The 22,743-nt window shown below is 40.8% G+C and overlaps 1 protein-coding gene across 5 annotated transcripts; it reads left to right on the forward strand.

The window, feature by feature from the left end:
* Positions 1-1,848: 1,848 nt before the first annotated feature.
* On the forward strand, positions 1,849-22,566 carry BTBD3 (BTB domain containing 3). 5 transcript variants are annotated; one of them, XM_063327809.1, is made up of 5 exons: positions 1,849-1,955; positions 12,600-12,864; positions 13,432-13,522; positions 14,026-14,144; positions 18,207-22,566. In XM_063327809.1, exons 2-5 carry the CDS (start codon positions 12,722-12,724, stop codon positions 19,237-19,239), a joined length of 1,386 nt encoding a protein of 461 aa, XP_063183879.1. In that variant the 5' UTR covers positions 1,849-1,955; positions 12,600-12,721; the 3' UTR covers positions 19,240-22,566. The 5 variants fall into 5 exon arrangements, with proteins under 5 accessions (XP_063183879.1, XP_063183880.1, XP_063183882.1 ...); XM_063327810.1 differs by lacking the exon at positions 1,849-1,955 and adding an exon at positions 2,088-2,105; XM_063327812.1 differs by lacking the exon at positions 1,849-1,955 and adding an exon at positions 2,262-2,412.
* The last annotated feature ends 177 nt before the right edge of the window (positions 22,567-22,743 follow it).

The raw sequence follows: 22,743 nt of genomic DNA on the forward strand, positions 1-22,743 counted from the left end.
GAGCCCCTGCATGCAGCTGAACAAGCTGGGCTGGAAATGCAAGAGAGCTCTAAGGAGCCCAAAAAAGCACAACAAATGTTATTAGGAGGAGCCTCTAATTTTTGGGACCTAATTTGGGCAGCCCCTGGTGCCTTTCAATCAGAAGTGTGTGTGCAAGAACTCCTCTTGTAACTCCTGGGTGTGCTGGGGTTGGGGCCAGAAGATGCTTTCCCTCCATGGGATCTCAAATTTGGGCTGCAAAATTTCCTCCTCTGAAGGGGAGGAAAGGGCTGCTTCCCCCCACTCCTTCCCCATCTAAATTACCCCAGTTGCAAAAAAAAAAAAAAAAAAAGGCCTCTTACCTTCAGTCTGAAAATAGGATGGAAAATTACAGTGGTTATCTACGGCGTGTTTAAGGTCACTTCAGACAACGACTATTTTGTTGGCTTCCCAAGTCCCAATTAAATCAGCATTTGCACGCTGTAATTTAAAGCATGTACTCTGCTGGCAAAATCCATAAGAGCTATAAAGCGCATGTGTGTATACAGTCATTATAGTTGCTACTTAGTTTCTTATCTGTTTTGATAGCGAAAATATTAAAGTAGGAAAAGCAAAATACTGATTATCCACAGATACGCCTAATTTCACATTGCGAAGGTATCTGCTGAAATAACACGTATATAATGTAGGTAAATGAACGTCCATGGGAGAGTAAAGCTGGCACACAGCAGCGATGGGGGGGGGAACCCCACCGCCCTAAAGCTTCAAATAAAGCCTCTTGCTAAGCTTTTAAAAATAAATGCTAGCAACACATTTTAATTTCCCATGTGGTTAGACACATGGGTGTGACGAGAAATCCCTTATTTATGAAGCTCCTGGATAAACCTGGGCGCTGATCCTGGAAATGCCTCCATCCCTGTCGATTATTTCTTCATCAGCTCAAAAACAAAAAGTAGGAGGGGGGAGGTTCTTGTTTGGATTTTTTGTTGTTGTTTTTTGTTTGGTTGGTTGGTTTTTTTAACCCAGTGAGCAGCAGGATGGGAACAGCTTGTCCAGGGAAGGGTGTGTGGCATTACGCTCTTGTGTGATTATTTGGGGAAAACAAAACCCAAAAAAAACCCCAAATGTGGGGAGGAAGAGATGGTGGTTCATCCCTCAGGCCCCAGATGAGGTGTGGACGCTGCAGCCAGGGTTTATTTTCCTTTATTTTTTTTATTTTTAGAGGGACAGGGGCCAAACAACTTTTAACATGGAAAAGTAGTTGGTCACTGTACCTTTGCAAATGGAAAAAAAGCTGCTGTCTAACGGCAAGGGTGAACTCTCCTCCAGGTATCATTGCACACAAATAAAAATACCGCTTTCTTTTTGTAAATCCTCAAAGCTGTTGGATGCGCTGAGCTGAAAACACGCTCCTGTTTCAGGCACTGATGGTGGTTTTAATTCAGGGAAAACTTATCCTGTCAGTTTGTCTCCACCATCTTCTAACTTTTTTCAGGTTCCAAAGCCCCCATTTTTTTTGGTGGCAAAACTTCAAGTTTCTGCCGCTGTGTGCACGCTGTGGGGCCAGGCCCCTGCAGGCCTCTGGCGTGGCGGGGGCCGGCGGTGCCCTCTGGTGTGTCACGGCCTTGTTTTTGAGGGGAAAAAAGACCCCGACGGACCGGGGGGAAGGGTCTTGCCGGTGCCCCCACGCGCGATGGCCCCACGGGAGGTGGGAACTGGCAGGGTAGGGGCGGGAAAGAGCCCGGGCCGGCCGGTACGGCCTTGTCGCCGGCCCTTGGCGAGGGGGTGTCTGTGTGAGGCCGTGGGCTCCGGCCCACGCGCGCCCCCGCCGCCACGCACGGCCTGCGCGCACGCGCCCGCGGGGGAAGGAGGGCGTGCGCGTGCGCGCAGGGGGCGAGCGGGCGCGGCCTCGAGGCGGGGCTGCGCGTGCCGCTGCGAGGGGCCCGCGCCGCCCCGGGAGCGGGGGGCGCCCTCAGGTCAGTGCGGTGAGGGGCTGCGCGCGCGCGCGCGTGAGGCGGCTGTTACAGCCGTTAGCGGACGCTCGCGCTGCGCTTGGAGCGGGGGGGTGGCGGCGCGGTGAGGGAGAGCCGGGGCGGCCCCGCTGGGCCCCGGGCGTCCTGCGGCGGGTGAGGGAGCTGCCGTCCGCCGCGGCGGCCCGGGTGAAGGGAAGCAGCGGCGGCGGGCGGTGGTGGGGCATCCGGGGCAGGCAGGCGGCCGTCGGTCCCTAGCTGCCCCGCGGGGCCGCCTCCGTGAGGGACGGGGCGGAGCGGCCGCACCTGTGCGCCGCGCCCGCCGCGGAACTTGGGAAGACAGAGAGGAGCCGGGGGAGTTTGTGTGGGGAGCCGATCCCCCAGCGCCCGGCACAAAGAGCCCCTCGGAAAGCGGTCCTTGCCCCACCAGAGTCATTATTTGTGTCTGCAGCCGTTTTGAGAGGTTTCATTCTTACTTTTTTTTTTTTTTTTTTTTTTTTTTTTTTAAACTGAGTGTATGCAGCTGCCTTTTGTGCAGCAGGAGGTCGGCTCCGTGGCGGTGCCGGGAGGGAAGCGGTGGTGATGAGCCGCGCTGAGGCTGGGGTGGTTTGGGATCACACGGGGAGGGCGAGGAGCGGCGAACGTGGGAGCCTGGGCAGGGGGCTCCTTCACGGGGGGCTCTCTGGAGGCTAGCACTTCCACTTGGAAAAAATCAGTTATGTAAACCTAAAACTTGGGGTTTGTTTTTCCTGCTTAAGCTAATGCTTCTTTCAAATAAGAAGTATTTTAAGTATCAATTCAATAAACTTCCTAGAGGAACAATGAATAATTGTACCCGGTTTGACATAAATACCACCTTGCTTCCCCCACGTTGTTGGCCGAACTTCCTTATGTACGTATGTCTGAAGGCTGAGTCGTTTCAGTTAAGGGCCTGCACATTTGCAACTTACTATTTTCCTGTTTGTTTTGAGAAAGTCCATCTGTGGTAACCTTTAAGTTTATAAAGTCATTTGCTTGTATTGTTTCCTGAGTGGTGATGCCTTTAAAAGCAGGAGGGAGTAGTGGATTGTTCTCACTCGAAGTGAGAAAAAGTTTGAATTGAAGTTAATGCTATGTAAGTGTTCTTAGAATTACGATTAATAACATACCTAATTAAAACAACAGACCGACTGTGTCTCATTTGAAGAGTGCTGGTGCAGGTTTTCTGCATTGTTGTTGGTCTTCACCATACTTTGTTTTCAGCATGTGATTTATATGTCAAGCTTTAATCCGTGTCCTGGGCTTTTTGATTGTTTTTTGTAGAGCAGGGTGATACAGGGTTATAGGTAAACAATACTATATTTGATTCTGCTCTGACTGTTCTATGCTACAGTCAAGCTCAAAATAACTTTTCTTTTGGTGTGAAAGAACTGGTCTTGCCATTTCCTACAGAAAGTAAGTGCGGTACGTCATAACGCACAGTATCTTGGCTTCATTGGGTAATTGAACTTTGCAAACGAAATCTTTTAGGACTTTAATTATTTGAAAGAAGTTCTGCAGGATTGCCAAAGCTGAATGTACAGTGCAGCACCTTTTTCTTTTTTTTTTTTTTTTTTTTTAAATCCCCCACAGTAAGTACACCGCAGCTAACTGCGCAATAACTTTTCTTGTGTTTCCCCTCCAGTGGTCTTCCGCTTTGTCCTGGAGGAAACACCTTTCAAAAGCAATATAGAATTCCTTTAGCTTGCCCTTTAAGGGTGAGAAAAAAAGATACAAATTGCAACAGTAATTTTTATTATTTGGAACTCGCTTGTTAGAGCAAATATTTTTTCTAAAGTTACCAAACAGTTATGCTTAGAATGGAAGCATCAGTGCTAGGCTTGGCTTAATTAAAACAGGTCTGATGATCATAGTCTGTGTGTTACGTTGTCAGAAGAAATCTAGGTCTTAACCTGTTCTGTGAACTTCTGCAAGTGACACTAGTTTTATAGGAGAATGTTGTTCATGCCCAGCATTAGCTTTCTCTGATAATTAAGATAGTTCTCCTGTGGTACTCTCTCTACTAACTCTTCAAACCTTGCAGGCTTTTGTTTTGTTTTACATGAGCAAATATTCAAATACTGAGCTGGCATGGAAACCCTATTTTGTGAGGCAATATATAAATAAGTGATAAGCAACAGTTTCTATCTCAAAGAGCTGACAGATAAGGCAAAAGAAGCAAATAATAGATGGGAATCTTGGAAGGAAAATATTAAAAGCGCTGTGTGGTGGAAGTTGTCTTCAGTTCTGTTTTCTGCCATAAAGTTGAATTCCAATCCCATGCTTTAATTACAAAACCACATGATATGTATGTATGTCAGAAAACTGAGGGGGGTAAAGCTTAAGTAAAAGGTCACTTCGTTTGAATTTGTGAATTTCCCATTCTGCCAGCCTGGCTTGTCTGTTTCCTGATCCTGCTGCCCTATCTGAGTTTGATAAAACCAAGTGAGTCCAACATCTGGAAAGTGTTTGCATTTTAAAACACCGGTGAACTGGCTGGTGATCTGTGAGTGTCTGCTGTTGTCCAGGGCATGTAGGGTGTAGAAACACAGAAAACAGATTTGGAAGGCATCTTGAGACATCACCTTGTCCAGCCATGTTACATGTATCCTGAGGTTACCTGGTATCCTGAATAAATATTTCACCAGAGGATCATGTACCACTTCAGTACAGGGCTGAATGACTTGTTGATAACATCCTCCTGTGACAGGATCTTTATGTACCAGGTTATGCTCTGTATCCACCCTAACTGCAGGTTATCCTCTTCGCATCCAAAGCAATTTAAAGCAGTCATTTTCTTCAAAAAACTACATTCCTTGGAACTGCAACTTTGCTGCCTCCCTGTTTGCGAAGGTTGCGAAGGTTGTCTGACAGTATGAAAAGAAAGCAGCTCTTCAGTCATGTGGCATGTTTACTTGGGTCTGATAAGGTGTGAGGTTTTATGTGTAGGCTTGCAATAGTTGATGGAACAAAGTCCCTTTAAAATCTAATCCATGAATGTGCCACATGGTACAATGGTGTGTTGCCTTGCCCACTTAGTGGGGGAGGAAAGTGCAAGCCGTACTCTTTTAACACTGGGGAGGAGCTGAAGCTATGCTATGTGTTACTTACAACAGAAATGTATGCAGTGGCTTACACTGTCCCTTTGTTGCAGTATTTTGCCTTCCTTTGGAGGTGAAAGAAATCTCTGCCCTATTAGACAGCTTGCTCAGTTTCTGTCGAGGAGCGTAGCTTAAAGGAATACTGTTGGTGTTAGGGTAATATAACGCACTTAAACACGTACAAAGTGCACCTAGGTGTGTTCGATTTCTTAGTGCTATTTGATTTTAGTCTCCTAGTCTCCTATCAAACCAAGGTGATCCTATTCCATGTATACCAAGAAAAAGTAAGGGCTTTCATACTATATAAAACTTTATAATACATAAAACTAGTGTGTATGTATGTTTAAGGTGCACAGTCCCTTAATTATGCTCTTATGTTTGATTACTTGCTCCTTCCTTAATTTTTTTCTTTTTCTCTACTAAAGTTCTGACATGTCCTAGGGTCTCTGAAACAGAGTCATTGTTAAGGAGAACAGGCAATTAGGATATCCTAACATTGCTAGACAAATACGTCTTAATGCTTAAAAATATATTCTGAAACCAGAATTTGAGGAGTATGTATGTGTTAGTCTTGAAAATTCATTACTGCGAAGTAGCTGCCATTCACTTGTAAAGAGGAGGAGAAACTGATCGAAATACTAAAGCATAATTGATCTAATAGGCAAGTGTGACTGAAATATTTGCAGCAAAGGAAAGTAAATCTGATTTTCTAAAACTGTTAAGATAAAAATTTCGCAACATCTTTATTTCCCCGTGGAACAGCCATTCGAACAGAAGCTGTGTGTGCTGTGAGAGTCTGGAAACAAGGGCGAGTAATGAGATCCACAAGCTTCTAACGTGCGGCAAAGGAAGATTAATTGAGTACCATGCAGTTTAATGGATATAATGTTTGGTTCCATTCCTTGAACTATTTGGATGGAGCTCAGGTTAGCATCAATCAGTCTCTCATATCTAAAAACTGGGGTTATTAAACAATTGTAAAAATGCTGTAAGAGTTGTTACTCCTGGGTTTTGACTCTCACTTGAGAAGTGAAGAGCCACTGTGTTTGAGAATGCATTTCTTGACAAATGCATGTTTTTCCAATGGACTAACCTGTTCCTCTTTCATCTAGGGTAATCTTCCTCTTTCGTCATATAAAAGTACCAACTAGGGTAATCTTCCTCTTTCGTCATATAAAATGCAGTAGAAACAAGAAGCTGTACCAATTTTTCCCCTTTTTTAAGCTCATTTAAAATGCTTTTACTTCATGGTTACAGATATGCTCTTCTACTGTAAATAGAAGTGTATCAAATCACTGATCTGCTTTGTGTTTTTAAGCCACATGTTTTACACCTAGTGAAGTTCAGGGAACGATGGATTGGCATAACGTAGTTTTCCCATGACAAACCCTAATGACACTTAACATTAAAACACCCTAACAACCTTTCCAAAAATCCCCTCTGTTTTTCTTGACTGTGTTGGAGGGTGCTGGTAGCACAGCAGTCCCAGGAGACTGAAGTTTGCAGGCCACAGAACGGGTATGGTGTGGATCGTAGCAATATCCTCTTTTCTTTTGTCCCAGAGTGTACTTCAATGGTATGGTTTGATGTGGTGAAAGTAGGTTATGTGCACATGAAAAATATAGGCCTTGGATTATATGCCAGCATAATCAACTGTAATGCAATCCCCCTGTGGATACTCATGGGGTAGTTACTCTTCCAGTGCCATAGGCTCTCACAAGTGAGGACTCACTGGGAAAGTGCCTTCTCTTTCTCTGCGTTTGTGTTTGTGTTTTTCAGACTTAACTGTGTGTAGGAAGACAAAGACATTTAGGAACCGCTGATGTAAAGGAGTAGGACCAGTCACCTTCCAACCAGCCCTTTATAGAGCCTATATTAATTTAACTATTCAGTTTAAAAAGAATAGCTCCTGAGCTAAGTTAAAATTAGTATAAAGGTTTGTCTACATAGTCAAGATCTGCCTGTAAGATAGGAAGTTCTGTCTGTAGTCATCTGATCCTGATCTCTCCCTTGAAATAGGCAGCATGTGAGTACTAATTGTAGTGGTGACTTTTCTGAAGTGCACTAAGATCACTAGCTTCTTTCTCACAGGGCACTGAACGATCATTAAATGCTAATGACTTTTGATTACTGTTGACCTCGGTCAATTTAGAATTAGTGACCTAGAGACAAAAACCACTGTATCTCGTTACCAATTTCCTGAGCTATCTGATCTTTCCTTTGTAACTCAGTTTTGGTAAGAAGCAGACTAGAATTAAAGTTGACCTCTGTCTTAGAAAAAGGGCTGAATGCTTTCAGGTTTGCAATATCATGTTTAGAAATAAATAAAAAAAAATGGCAGCCGCTAGGAAAACATTTTTTGACCCCACAGATTGTCAAGAGCCAAACTCAACATGAAGTGAAACAGACGAGCTAGGGTAGTAGTGATGAGGAAGAAATGCATAATTTGTCACTTTTAAATTAGTAGAAAACCAGTTTATTTCCTGTAACCTTGTATTGAATTTCTCATTTTGTAGTTGCAGGTTTTCTCATCTCAGAGTTCATTTATAATTCTTGTTTTTACTTTGAACTATCAAGAAGCAAATTAATGTTTATAGAATAAATTACAAATTCTGCTCTGGAATATTTTCTACCTCCAGTTCCCAGACTGTGACATTGGGGAATATGTCTCAGCAGGCTGCTAAAACCACATATTTTGTATTGTAATGAAGCATTTTGCATTCTTTCTGCCCATATGCACAGAAAAGAATGTTTGTGTGATAATTCACTGTAACAGGATCAAATACATTGTCCACTGTTGAAATGTAAGCCTTTCTTTATACGGTTGTGGTTTATACGGACTGTCATTTGTGCAGCAAGGTATTGAAGTCATAATGAAAATACAAGAACAGTTTAAACATGTTTTTCTATTTTGCTTTAATACATTAGCTATATTTATTTTGACCCAGCTGGGAATAAAACCTTTAACTTTAAAAGCGAAACTCAACAGTTTAGAGAAATCTCTTGTTTTACATTGTGTTTGGGACATAAAGTTATTGAACCTCTCACTGAGGTTAAATTGCAAACTTTAAGCAGCTAAGCAAGAAAGGAACAGGAAAAAAATGGCAGTGGAAGATGTTGCACTTGGTGTAGGAACAGGTTCATGGCGAGCCAACTGAAATCCACACAGACGGAAAGTGGATGTTTATTCACAAAGTAAACATTAGGGATAAGTGTTATTCTTAAATATAATGTTTTGGTTTGATTTCTTTCTCTCAAAAAGGATATTGCTGTAAATCAAAAGGGGGCAGTGAAAATGATTGCAGATACAAAAAGGACAATTAGGGAGTAGGGAGACCAGTAAGAAGTGCCATGCAGCGACATAGCCTGTAGGCTAGTAAATAGTACAAGAATGAAAGGGTAAGACATCTGAATACGCATTCTTTAAGCTTCCATTTTATGTACGTTTGTATTTACCTGTTGGCTGGGCTGCTCAGGGCTTTCTGCTTTTGTTTTCTTTAAAGCATTAAGGGCATTTAGGAAAAAATGTAAAAACTATCTTAGTGGATAATATTATGCAAATATGTAAATCCTCATACTTTAAAACTAAATGCTAAGCAGAGTTAAGAAGAATATTTGCCAACAAGTAGGTTGCTAGCGTAGCATAAGAGCTATAGCAAAATACTATTCAGCTATTTTTGACTTTGTTTTAAAGCTTTTAGTGTTCAAGATGCAATTCTACTCTGATGCTATTGTGCTCTTTCCCAGCTCTTGTCAATTCTGGGAAACACGTTTAGTCATCTTTTTTTCCACAGAAGACCTTACTGAATAAGACTTCAAGGCCAGCTCTTCCACGCAACAGAGAGAAGCAGATGCAATCTTAGTTACTTTCAGTGCTGCCAATCAGAAACTTGGGAGAGAGGAGGTTGGAAGATTTTGTCAACTGTAATGCAGTTTTTTGTTTGAGGAAATCAGGAGTGTAGCTATCAGTCCCCTTTCCAAATGAGCATTTTTGCAAACAGAAGGGTTGGAATGGTGATTGGGAAGGATTCTTCCAGGTCACTAAATAATTCATAGGTAGGTCAACAGAACTAGGCTCCTCAGCTGTATGCGTTGGGTTTTTTGGTTGGTTGGTTGGTTTTTGAACTTGTACATTCCATTTTTAAATGAGTATTTAAAGTCAACTTAAATTCCGTGAAAATTAGCAGCGGACAGGTAGATTTGGTACATAGTAACATTGTGTGTTCATTTAGGTTAATCGAAATGTATTGTCTGAAATCTGTTTCCTTGTAAGGGGAAATCCAGAATTTAAACAAAGAATGTTAATAATGCATAGGCATAATAACTGCTAAGGGAGAGACTTGGCAATTTTACAAAAAAGAAATATATGCATTTTCTCATTGCCTACTCGGAATTCATTCCTTTATTCAAGATCTGGTTGTAACATACCATTAGGAATTTTGATGAAAGCTTGTTTTTTGTAGAATTGTCCGGTTCACGTTACTACATGAGGAATGGACCTGTAAATGAGAGATACAGAAAAACACAACTTAGAAGAAGGGAAAAAAATAGAAAAACTTTGGTGTACTTAGTATTGTAGCAGGAGAGACTGATGTAATACGAGGAATGCTACTACCATCAACCCTGGAAATTAAATGATTTCTCAATTGGAATTTACCTTTAGAAAGACGTAATTATAGGAGTACCATACTATTAAAAGTTGTACCAAGATTTGGGCTATAACATGACTACTGTGCCAACTGTCACAAGGGTGTCAAGGTATATTATGGTCTGAAGGGATGAATCAAGCTGGGATTGCAGGTATTTTGCATACATTTGAACAGCAAAACTGATGCTTCAGTTGTTCACAATATTTAGTCAGGAGCTGATTTCCAAGGGTTTGTAACTTGCTGCTAATAATTTGAATTAGGCATGTAACTTGATGCGTAGTATCTCAGCCTTGGAGTATAGTCCTTTGCTTAATTCGTCACTTCTGGCATTTTAGATTTTCATTAGGCCAGTGTTAAGATTTAAGCGTATGGTTTTTCTGTTATTTTTAAGGGTAGGGTTTTTTTAAACTTCTTCCTTCCAAAATGTCTTCCCTGTGCAGTGGCAAAAGGGTTATTCTTGTAACTAGAAGGGCTGGAAATTTACATGAGGAGGGGAAAAAAACTTACGCAAATTCAACAAACTCAAATTTTGTGCTGAGAATGCCTGCTGTGTCCCTGTTATAAACTCTCAGCTGTGGGGAGTTATAAACATCCCATCTGTGGGATGAGTTTCCTTCTCCTTTACTCCTTCTTTTACCTCTGCAGTTCAATCTGGCTTAGGTTGTTATTTTCCCTTTCAAATCAATCTGTTGCAGATATAAAAGGAAACAAAATAGAAAGGGGGGAAGAAAAGAAAGAAAAGCTTGCTAGAAAATATTTCTTTGGAAATTGCATAACCTACCTTTTGGTGTATTTAGGAACAGACCTGATTTTCACACTGGTGAAGGTGATTTTGCACTAAGGCATTGGGTTGTGAAATGTAGCAACTGAGGCATGGATGCATATCCTTCTGTTTGCCCCTTCCATGAGCAGTGGCTTCAGACAGAGGGGACAGATCGGTGTCTGGAAATGGTATCATTTCAAACCTCTGCAGCAGAGTCTCTAGATGGCCAACTGCCAGGGTGTTTAGTTAGTGCTCGATATGGAGCATGTCCCAAGGATACCTGGTAATCTTTAAAATACCTGTACTTAGGTTTTTCGGTTTCGGGTTTAAAGACATTTGGAGATTGCGTGTTACAAAACCATAGCTGTGATTTAAGCAATTGTGATGGTGTTTCAATAAATAGCCAGAGTAACATTTCTGTGCTTCAGTTTAAGTCAGTGTCAGATTTCTGTCAGGGATTTCAGCAAGGTCAGCCATTTCCCCCCCAACCTTTGATCACTGTAATTTCACTGTTGTACTCTTGTCCAGCAAAACTAATTAAGGCTAAAAGTGGCTAAATTTGCTTTGAAAGCAAAGAGGATTTTTTTCTTTAAAACTTGAAAATAATTATGAAATCCTATTTAATTATCCCCCCCTCAGTATTTTAAGGTGTGAAATGTTGACATCTATTACCTAATATTTTTTATTTCCCTGCTTTTGTTTTTAAGTGGTTGTGCTTGCTTAGGTTTTTTTTAATACACTTGACCTGCTATTAAAGAAATCTGATCTAAATTTAAGTTCTAAGTAAACTAATGACTGAAAATTAGTCATCTTTGCTATTTAAATGGCTTGGTTGGCATAGTTTATATCCTGTTTATTTCAGAAAGTATTTGTGAATAGAACCGGCGTGTGGTTGCATCTCAAGTGATTTCTGGCTGAGATTCTCTAAATCATTAGACTTTTTTATTTAATGCTTTGAAGTATTGATTAAATATATTCACTCTGGTTTGCTTTAATCCGATTGCACATCTAAAGTTTTCTTCTGATGTGGTGCAGCCATGTCTGGTGTAAGCTGGCTTAATTAGCACTGCTTAGTGATTCAGGACCCCTGTCAAAGGCTATTACATTGTCTAGAAACATAAGGAGTTAAAGCTAGAGCTGTGACCTCATCTCTATTCATGTTACACTGGAGTAGAAGCTGCGCTGAAAGGGTTTGTTTAACTGCATCGCTGTCTTTGCTGCTGCTAGTTGATTGCTTTAATTTGGTTCTGCTATCTATAGCGTGCTTTTGCTGAACATCTGTTATGGTAGGGATTTGTGGGAATACTGGAGATATATGAAGTCATGCTAATGTCAACTGCATATGGAAATAGCTCCCGTGGAAATATTTAGACTCAAATACATCTTTCTACCTGATTTCAACTTTTTATTGCTTCCCCTGCGAAAATTTAAGCAGCATCGAGGAGAGCTAAAACACATGTACTTCTGGCCAGTCATGCACTTACACGACTGTGCATGCCATTTATGACTTTATTACTTAGTGCTAGGTATGAAATGAAGAGTGTAACTGCTGTCGCTTTAATGTCAGAGCAGCATACGTTACAATAGGTGTCACTGTGCGGCTGGGTCCAATCGTTATTGGTGACTTCAGCTATTGGCTCCGAACGCTGGCTGACTCCATCTGCAGGGCTGCAATACCTACTCTGTTCCGATCCGTTCAACACACAAGTTCAGCTCGCCGAGCAGACTGGCAGTGCTACCGTGCGCGTCTTGCTAGCCCCCTTCGGAAAGCCATTGCGACAGACACGCGTGTACCCTCTTGGCAGAGTGTAGTGCTTTCAGGCAAATCCTGATCAGGAGATCTGGAAATAAAACTGGCAGGAATGATGGGGATGTATTTAACAATTCAAGTACTGGATCAAACTTAAAGCCAGTTTCTTACTCGGTGCACTGGAAAGGTCACCTTGTCTTGCTGGAAAAGAAGCAAACTCTCAGCTCTGCTGCTGTCTTTAACAGCTTCCATGTGCATTTCTTAATGTTCCTGGCTAGTTAGGCTATCTAGCTTTACAGACAGGTATACTCATGGTAGATGAGAAAGGAAAGAACATGAAATGTCTCACCTTCTTCTTGATGCTTCCAGAGACGGTCAAGAACAGGTCCAAGAAGAGCTCTAAGAAGGGAAATAGCAGCAGCAGTAGCAGCAGCAAATTGCCTCCAGTTTGCTATGAAATCATTACCTTGAAGACCAAAAAGAAGAAGAAGATGGCTGCTGATATTTTTCCCCGAAAGAAACCAGCCAACACTAATACAACTGCTGTCCAGCAGTACCACCAGCAAAATCTCAATAACAACAACACTATTCCGGCACCTAATTGGCAAGGATTGTATCCGACCATCAGAGAGAGGTAAGTTCAGGGCAGTTTATTTTTGCTGTTTGAATGGAGTCGTGAAAAGTAGCAAAATATTTGCGTGCAAAATGTTTAGTTATTCGTTTATTTGCTGAAGAAAACACAGTTCTCTCTTTTCTTCTGTGTGTGTGTGTGAAACAAGTATTTTGGTAATGGAAAATATTTTAATATCTCTTTTCCAGGCAGTGCAGCTGTTTGTCTTGAGTAAATAAAAATGTTGCTGGAAGCTGCAGCGTCCCCGTAAAGATTTGCTTTTAGACCTTAGTGGGGATTTTCAGTGATACATGCTCTTGACTTTGATTTCCACTTTTTGAAAAGTTCTCATAAGTTTGGGGTTGTTCTGTTTATTGCACATGTGCACTTCCCCCCCTCCCCCCCCATTTCTGCTTACTTTTTTCTTTGGTATATTTGTGTGATGATGTGTAAACTAGCTTAAAACAAAGTGTGACCTGCATTTCTTTACTAACATGCCACTTTAAGTTGTTAAGAAATTGAATTTCTTGGGTCGGGGGTAAGCACAGAATTACTGGGCCCCATAAATTAACACGCTGCCTCTGTTTGTAGAAATGCAGTGATGTTCAACAATGACTTGATGGCAGATGTTCATTTTGTGGTCGGGCCACCAGGTGGGACCCAGCGGCTGCCAGGACACAAAGTAAGCAACAGCTGCACTATCAGCTCGGACGGGGATAGCTAGAGAGAGCTCCCACGGTTACACCAGCACATAGCGTGGGAGACTCAGCTCTTCTGGGACAGGCATAATTCTGTATTTTAAGAGACTACATGCAGTGAAATCATCTGTTCCTTGCTTTTCTTTGTGTTCTTGGTTAAACAGTACACTTGTGCTAAGGCAGTCATTGTAAAGTTAGGAATACTGCTTTGTGCTGCTGATTAATATTACTCTTGAGGTTTTCTAGAAATAGCTAACTTCTGTGGTGGATATGAGCGTTTTCCAGTAGCTAGTGCATCTATGCCCGTGAGAGTAAAATGCAGGGAAAACGTGTAATTCTGTTCTTAGCTTTGACTTCATTTCTTACCAAAGCGTGTCTGTAGAGTCTGTCGGTGAAGCCCAGTGTGCTCTGAGTGGCTCTCCCACATTGTTTTTGTTGGCAGGGCTTTCAGTTTAAAGCATGAAATAAGATTTCCCTTTCTCAACAGTATGTCCTGGCTGTTGGGAGCTCTGTATTCCATGCGATGTTTTACGGAGAGCTTGCTGAGGACAAAGATGAAATCCGTATACCAGATGTTGAGCCTGCTGCTTTTCTCGCAATGCTGAAGTAAGCATCATTCATCTGCTGGATATGTTTTCCTTTTTGATGTATACATACACTGGTAATGTCATAGTTAAAGTATTAGACTTGCTTATAAAGAAAGCAGTTGCTTAAAACATTCCTCTCTTTGTGTTTCATGTATTTTAAACTTGTACCTCATTTTGCTTTTCCCTCTACTTCCAGGCACGCATGTATTAGTCTAATGTAGGCAGTTATAAATAATAACTTTGACAGGGGATCCTTGGGCACATTGTATACTGTAATGCCTATTGATCTGATTTGTCACTATATGTTACACAAAGGAATGGAGTTACTAAAAAGAATTGTCAGCTGTAACCAAAAAAAACCTGTTCTACATTGCAAGCATAGTGAAAAGTTAAAAAAACACACACAAAAAATCCCCAAACCCAGAACTGCTGGGTTTGTATATTGACATCATTTCAGCTCTTTTATGAACTTGCTGTATGCGGGTCTTGTCTTAGAAAAATGATGCAAAGTTATTGAATATAGCCTCTGAAAATTAAATTTCTCCTCATCTATCATATTGATGCATTTGGAGAGTGATAAAAAGGCTGTTTACATGAATAGCGTTTTTTATTCTAACAGGGGAAAAACAGTCAGTTTACATGATCATTATTTTTCTTCTGGCAAACTGCATAAGAAATACTATCTTATCCTAAATGAGCATAATGAACCATCTTCCCTGCTGAATTGTCCTTGAATGTATCTATAAATTATTAAAGAGAAATGCCCTATCACAAAAATGCTATGACTTTGAGGGTTTTTTCCCTTCAGCTTTAGTAACTGTCATTGCTTTCTGATAAAGAATATCGGTTAGTATCTGATAGTGATCCTCTAAATACGCTGCAGATTTTCTTGCATGTAATGGTGTAATCGCTAGCTACCAATGTATTGTATTTCGTAGGTTGTTTTGACTAGGTTGTGATTACAGAATGGTTTCTTTTTTTGTTTTACATTTCAGTGGCATTGTAGGTGAACTTTTGAAGTTGCATATAGAGTTTGTTGCATAGAGGGTTTTATAGGTTATCACGAACATCAGAAATGTTCTGTGCAAATATCAATAACTGTCAGGAAAAGCTGAAGTCACATAGTTGTTCTATGTGGAATACAAAGTTAAAATATGACATTATGTAGGTAGGTGCATTATGGATACCTGCTTTGGGCCTTTCTGGTTTTGTGGGTGTTTTCTGCAGAGCTCAGACTTGTGCTTTACTTTCATGCAGATTTCTACAGGGCACTAATACAAGATACTTGGATTCCTCCAGCCCTCCTTCCTTTTTGAACGGCAGATCTATTTCACTGCGGCTGAACATGATTTGCCATATAAAACCTGAATGTTTTCTTAATTTATCATTAAGAAATGTGTTCAGAGAGCAGACCTGAAAAGAGAGTATCAATACTGACATCTAGGTCTTGACATATTTTTTAGCCCATGGCAATTTAGGAAACTATCTTTGAGATCATGGCCAGAACCATGGATTTCTCACCTTCCCAGCTTTTATTTAAAAACAAAAACAAAAAACAAACAAACAAAAAAACCACAAAAAGTTTGTGTTCTGTGTGGACGTTGAGCTACCCTTGCCAGTGCTAACTTCCAGTGATGCAGTATGCCTGAACCTGCAGAGTGCTCCCGTGTCTGTGAACACCAGGGGTGTCTGCAGCCATGACGGTGCAAGGAAGGAAAGGGGTTGCTGCTCAGTTCCCCTTGTCGCAGGATTCAGTGCATGTGCTGCACTGGGCGGAGCTTGAGGGGAGCCACAGTCCCCATCATTCCTCTCCCCCTGGCAAATTATCCCCATGAATGTTCCTTGGAACTGCTGTGAGCAGTGGATGGCAGAAGGCTCATGACACTTTTCCTTCCTACAGAAGGAAAAGACCTTTTACCTATCCCAAAGCAGCCCTCTTCTTCATCCACTCCTTTCCACAGTCGGGAGGGATGCGTCATAATCTTTGTCAGAAAATACATTGAATTTGGTTTTGGCGTTGTTTTTGTTTGGCTTTGGGGTATTTTTCCCCTGAACAGTGAATTCATCTAGCATAAAATATTTTTTGTGTTTTACTATATAGTGGGCATTCTGACAACAAACATCAGACAAGGTATTGCCAGATGTAATATAGGAAATAATACCTCAACTGGTAGATACTAATTATTCTCCCAGTAAAATTGCTTTGGCTGTTCTCTACAGTTTTAAAATTGGGGTTAAATTCATAGTCTAGCTGACACATTGAATTGGTGTCTTTAATGTGTTGTATGTTATCGTAATCTTGACTGTTCAAGTTAGAATAGTGGTCTCATTTTATCCCAGGATGAATGTGTTAGTAAACCATCAAACCCTGTAGTCGAGCAGAATCCTCTGTTTAAGAACACGGTGAAACGGGAATATCAGTAATTGCAGACCAGAGTTGAGGTGCATTGGCAGAGTGAGAAGTGTGGAATATTGCTGACAGCCGATCTGTGCTGTGTCTGTTGTAAATCAGTGATATTAGTTCTTCACTTTCATGAATATTAAACTAGCAACTTTTGTACTATTTCAGTTTAAAACAGATGTCATCATTCTCTGCTGTACTAGCAGGCAAAGAGAGGTAATAGAAGGGAGAAAAGACTTGGAGAGCAACGAGGAGAATCATAAAAAGGAAAGAATTGATAAATAGAAATTTTTTTGGATAGTAAAGGAGCTAAGCCTGTAACCAGTGATATATAGATGTGCTCTTTGTTGTTACAAATAGCCCAGCTGAAACCAAGTAATAAAGGTTTAAAAGAAAAAAAGGTTTGGATTTGTGTAAGTATCCTGTTTCTTTGTAACCTCTTAGATTTTATTATATTGCTTGAGCAGTATCTGCTCTGAGCATGTTTTCTAAGCGTAGCTTGGAGGATAGTACCCTACACCTGCAAAAATACAAATGAAGATATTTACAACTATAATCAGATCAGTGTAGGTACGAATTTCACTTTATAAGCACATGTCTTCTGCAAAAAATTCTTTGTGTTGGGAAACCTGCTAACTAGAAAATTTTAATTAGTACAGGGTCGCACATAAGTTCAGGTTTACTGGAGGAAGGCACTTCTATCAACCATACCCATCAAGGCTTGCTTATCCCTGTGAAGAGTAAAATTGCATTTGGTATGGTTTTAGCACGTTGCATTCACCAGCTGCAAATGGGGCCCCGAAGCATGAGATATTAAAAAGAACAAACTGTACAATGCTTCATTTCTCTGAGCAATGAATCCCAGCAGTTTAGTCACATAAATAGAATTTCACCTCCATCTCTTCCACCACGCTAGCATAGCAGTGAAGCTTTTTTCCTCCTTATGCAATGAGACTGAGAGAAAACACTGTACTAGCAGAGCTAGGAAGTTGTAAGCATTAAGAAACCTGAAAATTAGAATTCTGTGCCTTTTCCTTTTTCTGTCTGCTTCATCACCCAGTTTAAAAACAAACAAACAAACAAAAACTAAAACACACCCACCCCACCCCCCCAAAAAAGACCCAACCCAGTAATTCTGAAAATGGATAGCGACTAATATACTTTGATAGCATTTCTCTTCTTAGGCTACCTAGTTACTCCAAATAAACTTGTTTCCATTCCTGTATTTATATATACACTTCACTAAATCATCATTCACCATCATGGGACATCCAGTCCAAGTACTCTTTGTAAAACGTGTTCCAGACTGTTGTGTTAGCCCAGTAAGATAGCCCTTGAGGAGCTACTGCCTGGGGCAGATAGCCTCTCATTAGCCAAAGCATGTATGGAAGGAAAACAGAGCTGTAGGGGCCATAGTTTGTAAACATAACCATTGTCTACACAGCGTGTACCCCAGGTGTGAAGTTTGATTCACCTTAGATTTCAACCTGTTCTGTTCATGGTCTTACATGAGTGATGAATTTGGTTTGTACTTTCTGGATTTAATCAATGCTCCCCAAAATAATGCTTAGTTTTAATGTGGAGTCATTTAAATATTCTTTGTTTATAATTTTCAGATGTTGTTGACAAATTATGGTTTTGCATTAAGCAGCAGTGTTACATATATGTGTTTTATTTCAGATACATATATTGCGATGAAATTGATTTGGCTGCAGATACTGTACTGGCCACTCTTTATGCTGCCAAGAAGTATATCGTCCCTCATCTTGCCCGGGCCTGCGTCAACTTTCTAGAGACAAGTCTAAGCGCAAAGAATGCCTGTGTGCTGCTTTCCCAAAGCTGCTTATTCGAGGAACCTGACCTGACCCAGCGCTGTTGGGAAGTGATTGATGCCCAAGCTGAGCTAGCTTTGAAGTCTGAGGGGTTCTGTGACATTGATTTTCAGACACTTGAAAGCATTCTCCGAAGGGAGACTCTGAATGCCAAAGAAATTGTTGTTTTTGAAGCAGCTCTGAACTGGGCTGAAGTGGAGTGTCAGCGACAAGAGCTAATGGCTACCATAGAGAACAAGCGCAAAGTCCTCGGGAAGGCCCTGTACTTGATACGCATCCCTACCATGGCACTCGACGACTTTGCAAACGGCGCTGCTCAGTCTGGGATTCTGACTCTCAACGAAACCAATGATATCTTCCTCTGGTATACTGCTGCCAAAAAGCCAGAGTTACAGTTTGTAAGCAAGCCCCGGAAAGGCCTCGTTCCTCAGCGGTGTCACCGTTTCCAGTCCTGCGCTTACCGCAGCAACCAGTGGCGCTACAGGGGCCGGTGTGACAGCATCCAGTTTGCTGTTGATAAGAGAGTGTTTATTGCTGGCTTTGGGCTGTACGGCTCCAGCTGTGGATCGGCAGAGTACAGTGCCAAGATTGAACTCAAACGACAAGGAGTTATCCTAGGGCAGAACTTGAGTAAATATTTCTCAGATGGTTCTAGTAACACTTTTCCTGTGTGGTTTGAATATCCAGTGCAGATTGAGCCTGACACCTTTTACACAGCTAGCGTGATTCTGGATGGTAATGAACTCAGCTATTTTGGACAAGAAGGAATGACAGAAGTTCAGTGTGGGAAGGTGACTGTTCAGTTTCAGTGCTCTTCGGACAGTACAAATGGCACTGGGGTGCAGGGAGGGCAAATTCCCGAACTCATATTTTATGCTTGAATGAAAGTTTGTGGAGACACAGCATTTTGCTATGAAGAACCTGTCTGGTTCAGGCCTACTGACACTTAGCTTTTTATCTGCAGATATGTGATCAGTACAGGTAATATGTAACTAAACGCTGTGGGCAAGTTACTGGCTTGCTGTACTTGTAGCATCGTTGGTGATAAAGTTTAAGTGTAATATTTAAACTGGAAGCTCTTAGAACAAGCAAGCTTTGTAAGAGAGGTGCCTGTTTGCTGGTGATGCTGACTTTCTTTGATGCACCTGTGAATCACCAGAGGATGTCCTCCTCTTGTATCTCACTAAATGCTGTCCTCATTGATCCGTTTTCTCTTTCTCTGTTTTCCTGCTTTCTGCTTGTAATTATTTGGGGAGGTAGGGGTAGAAAATGAGGAGCCTTGTTTTATAGCTCTCCTGTCTGCTCTTCAGACTTAAGAGATTCTGGTAAATGAGCTGCTTTTGATCATGGGAGCTGAAAGAAGTGCGTCATCTTAAGTAGAAAAAGCATAGCTGTAAACCTTCATCCTGTGAGATTCTCCTGCGGCCAACTATTTGGGATGGCTGCAGGGGAAGATGGAGAGAACCAAGAAACTTTCAGGAAGCTACGCAGCATGCCAACCAAGTCCATAGTGCATGGATATGTTTGGGGGGGGGTGGGGGGGGTGGGGAGCTTAGCAAGTTACCCTCAGAGTTCATTTTCTAGGAATCCCACCTTGAAAGCAAGGAAGCACTTGCACATGTTGAAATCATACGTGCAGCTCTTGAAACTCTACTCCCATGACATAGTTTTTGCTGCATTTAAGTTGATTTGCTATTTAAATGGCTTTTCTTTGAACCCTTGCTAAATAAATAGGAATTAATATCTAGCATCCAATGCAGGATAATTTTTTGTTTGGTTTGGGTAGGTTTTTTTTCTTCCTCCTAAACATGGTAGAGGCAGATTATAGAGGAACAAAAGAATGTACTGATCCTGACTTGGACTTTTTTCTGTAATATAAGATTTCTTCTTTTTATTACCGTACTTTATCAGTGGAAATTTAGACAAAGACAAGAAGATTCCCAACTGTGGTCATGTTACACTTAGTGTATATCATCAGGTAACAGTGAGGAGGAGAGAGTCCTTCTCTAATGGTTAGTGCTGGATCTCTTGCAACTGCTTATGGTTACACATCAGAGGATTATGTGGTGCAGAACTCTTTCTTGTCTGATTTTTTTTAATTATTATTTTTTCAAACTTCTTGTTATATGTATATGTTGTCTTTGGAGAAGTATTAGGGATCATGACTCCTTTATCAGGGAAGGAAACCAATATGAATAAGAAATACAGGTACTATTTAAATATACGAAAATCCTTCACCAATGCATTGGGACAGTTGCTTCTCGGAGGCACACTACCTATTGTAAAACATCTCATTCTTATTTCATCTCTGAAGTGGGTTCTGTTCGTTGTGTATGTTTTAACAAAATGAGAGGACCAAATGATTCTTTAGACAGGCTGAAGATTAATGTTACAGTATATCAGCACATTAATGCAGCATAACCCTAAATTCACTTGTCAGTTTTGTAATAAAAATGTTTTTCTCATATGATTTCTTACCAGTTTAATACTATTACTCTAAAGTGTTTCTTGACGGTTGGAATCCTGGCCTCTGGCCATCGTAAAGTGCCAATACATCTTTGCAGTGTCCAAGATACCGTCTGAAGTAAGGAAAACTGGAGCGTAGACGTCAAACAGTTTACGGCCAAATCCCAGATCTTCTCTCTAGGTAATGAAAGGAGAGCCAGGTAAAAAACTGCCCTGCAAGTTTTATATACATACGTACATATGAGAGCCGTGTGTGTGTAAGCAATGTTCTTTCTGAAATGTAAATACCCTCAAAATACATAGAAAAATGTTTTGGTTTTTTGTAACAGATGTACATAATCCAGACTGTTAGTGACATCTAAACAGAATGCTCCATGGAAAACTCCCAGAGAGAGATTTAAAAAAACCTCCAGTTAATTATATTTAGATCTGCAGCCTAAAATAGACATGAGAATAATTGTATGGACTGGAGGAAGAGTTGCTGAAGAGACTGCAAAAAGGACTCTTAAGGTTGTGACGAGGTAATGGTCATCTACTTTTAGACAACATCTGAGCAGCAGTTCCATTTATTTAAATATATTTGAAAGCAGAGAAAGACACTAATCAGCTGATTAAGTTTTCTTACAGCAAGCGATTGATGTAGATGTAATTATCTGAGTGATGATCAGATTGACAAGTTGCTTGCAGTAGCAAGCTGCGTTCTGAGTTGTTTGGAAGAAAATCAGGTGCCTCAGCTAGTGGGACAAATCAGAATACTGCACTGCTATAACTAGGCTTGGGTTCTCACTTTTAATTTATTTTTTGGTTTTTACTTATCTACCAATAAAGGTGAGGTATCTACTACGTTCACTAGCTGGAACAGAAGTTAGGAGATCAGAATACTGTGTAGCTGTAATATGTAGAAAATGAGCTGTTATTTAATTATTCCTTTTATTTGCGCCTTTCATGAAATCTTTTTGACGAAGTAGGATGAAAGCAGGCTCTAGCTTAATTCCTCTGAGTCCGTTCCAGGTTTTAGGAGCTGGTGCATGTAAAGCTTTCCAATAGGCATGAATAAACATGAGCACCCCAAAATACCTTTTGATGCTTACAGTGTGACTTGATTCTGAGCGCTGCTTGATGCTAACAGGTACTGGTATATGAGAAGGTGGCCAGTACCAGTCACCTTAGGACATCAGGGCACTTAAATAGGTGTCTAAACATGGATTTGGTTGGCTTAGCAGTAGCATCCCAGCTTGAATACTTTGACTGACATTTTGCAAGCGTCAGCCATATCAATCTGGAATGTAAGCATAATGTCAATAGAGATTCTTTCGTAGATTCTGTCTTAAACTGTACCTGGCCATCTTTGCTACTTGTATGTTTGATTTTCCTGGTGAGGGGAATCTGTGATGAGAGAGTATAATGTAATATACTTTCTGCATATCTAAAATAGTATTTAAGTAAACATTTTAATTTCTACATACTTATTGCACTGAACTGTTCTGGAATTTTTTTTTTTTTTTGATTTGTTGTGATAAACTCGGCTAACTTCAGGTCGCAGCACCCAATTGTGCTGGAGCAGTGTTTGACCTTAGCAGGCTTACAGCATTATTTATAAAGGACAGATATATATAAATATGAAGTACCTCATGTTGAATGTTATTGTACTGTATCTTTAATGTCACAGTGCAGATCTTGTTGGACTCATGAATGTGTATAATCACGTTAAACATACAAATAAAAATCGTTCTTAAATGGTTGTTTCCTGCAGTATCTTTGAAGCATGAACTGTGAAAGCCTTTGCTTAGTTATCTCTTTTAGCTGTTTCTATTGTTGTACAGTTGTGCACAGATATTTGTTGGGCTTATGTATTCAGAGATCTTTTGATCCCCAAAGAAGTAAAAGTCTAAGGAAAAAACAAAGAAGAACAATGAAAA

Source organism: Chroicocephalus ridibundus, chromosome 3 (assembly GCF_963924245.1).
Source record: "Chroicocephalus ridibundus chromosome 3, bChrRid1.1, whole genome shotgun sequence".
NCBI classification, from domain to species: Eukaryota; Metazoa; Chordata; class Aves; order Charadriiformes; family Laridae; genus Chroicocephalus; species Chroicocephalus ridibundus.

Coding starts and splice junctions, on each gene's coding strand:
- BTBD3 (XM_063327808.1), top strand. CDS start 12,542: ATGGTAGATGAGAAAGGAAAGAACATGAAATGTCTCACCTTCTTCTTG. Junction 12,865..13,431: donor TATCCGACCATCAGAGAGAG/GTAAGTTCAGGG, acceptor CTCTGTTTGTAG/AAATGCAGTGATGTTCAACA. Junction 13,523..14,025: donor AGCGGCTGCCAGGACACAAA/GTAAGCAACAGC, acceptor CTTTCTCAACAG/TATGTCCTGGCTGTTGGGAG.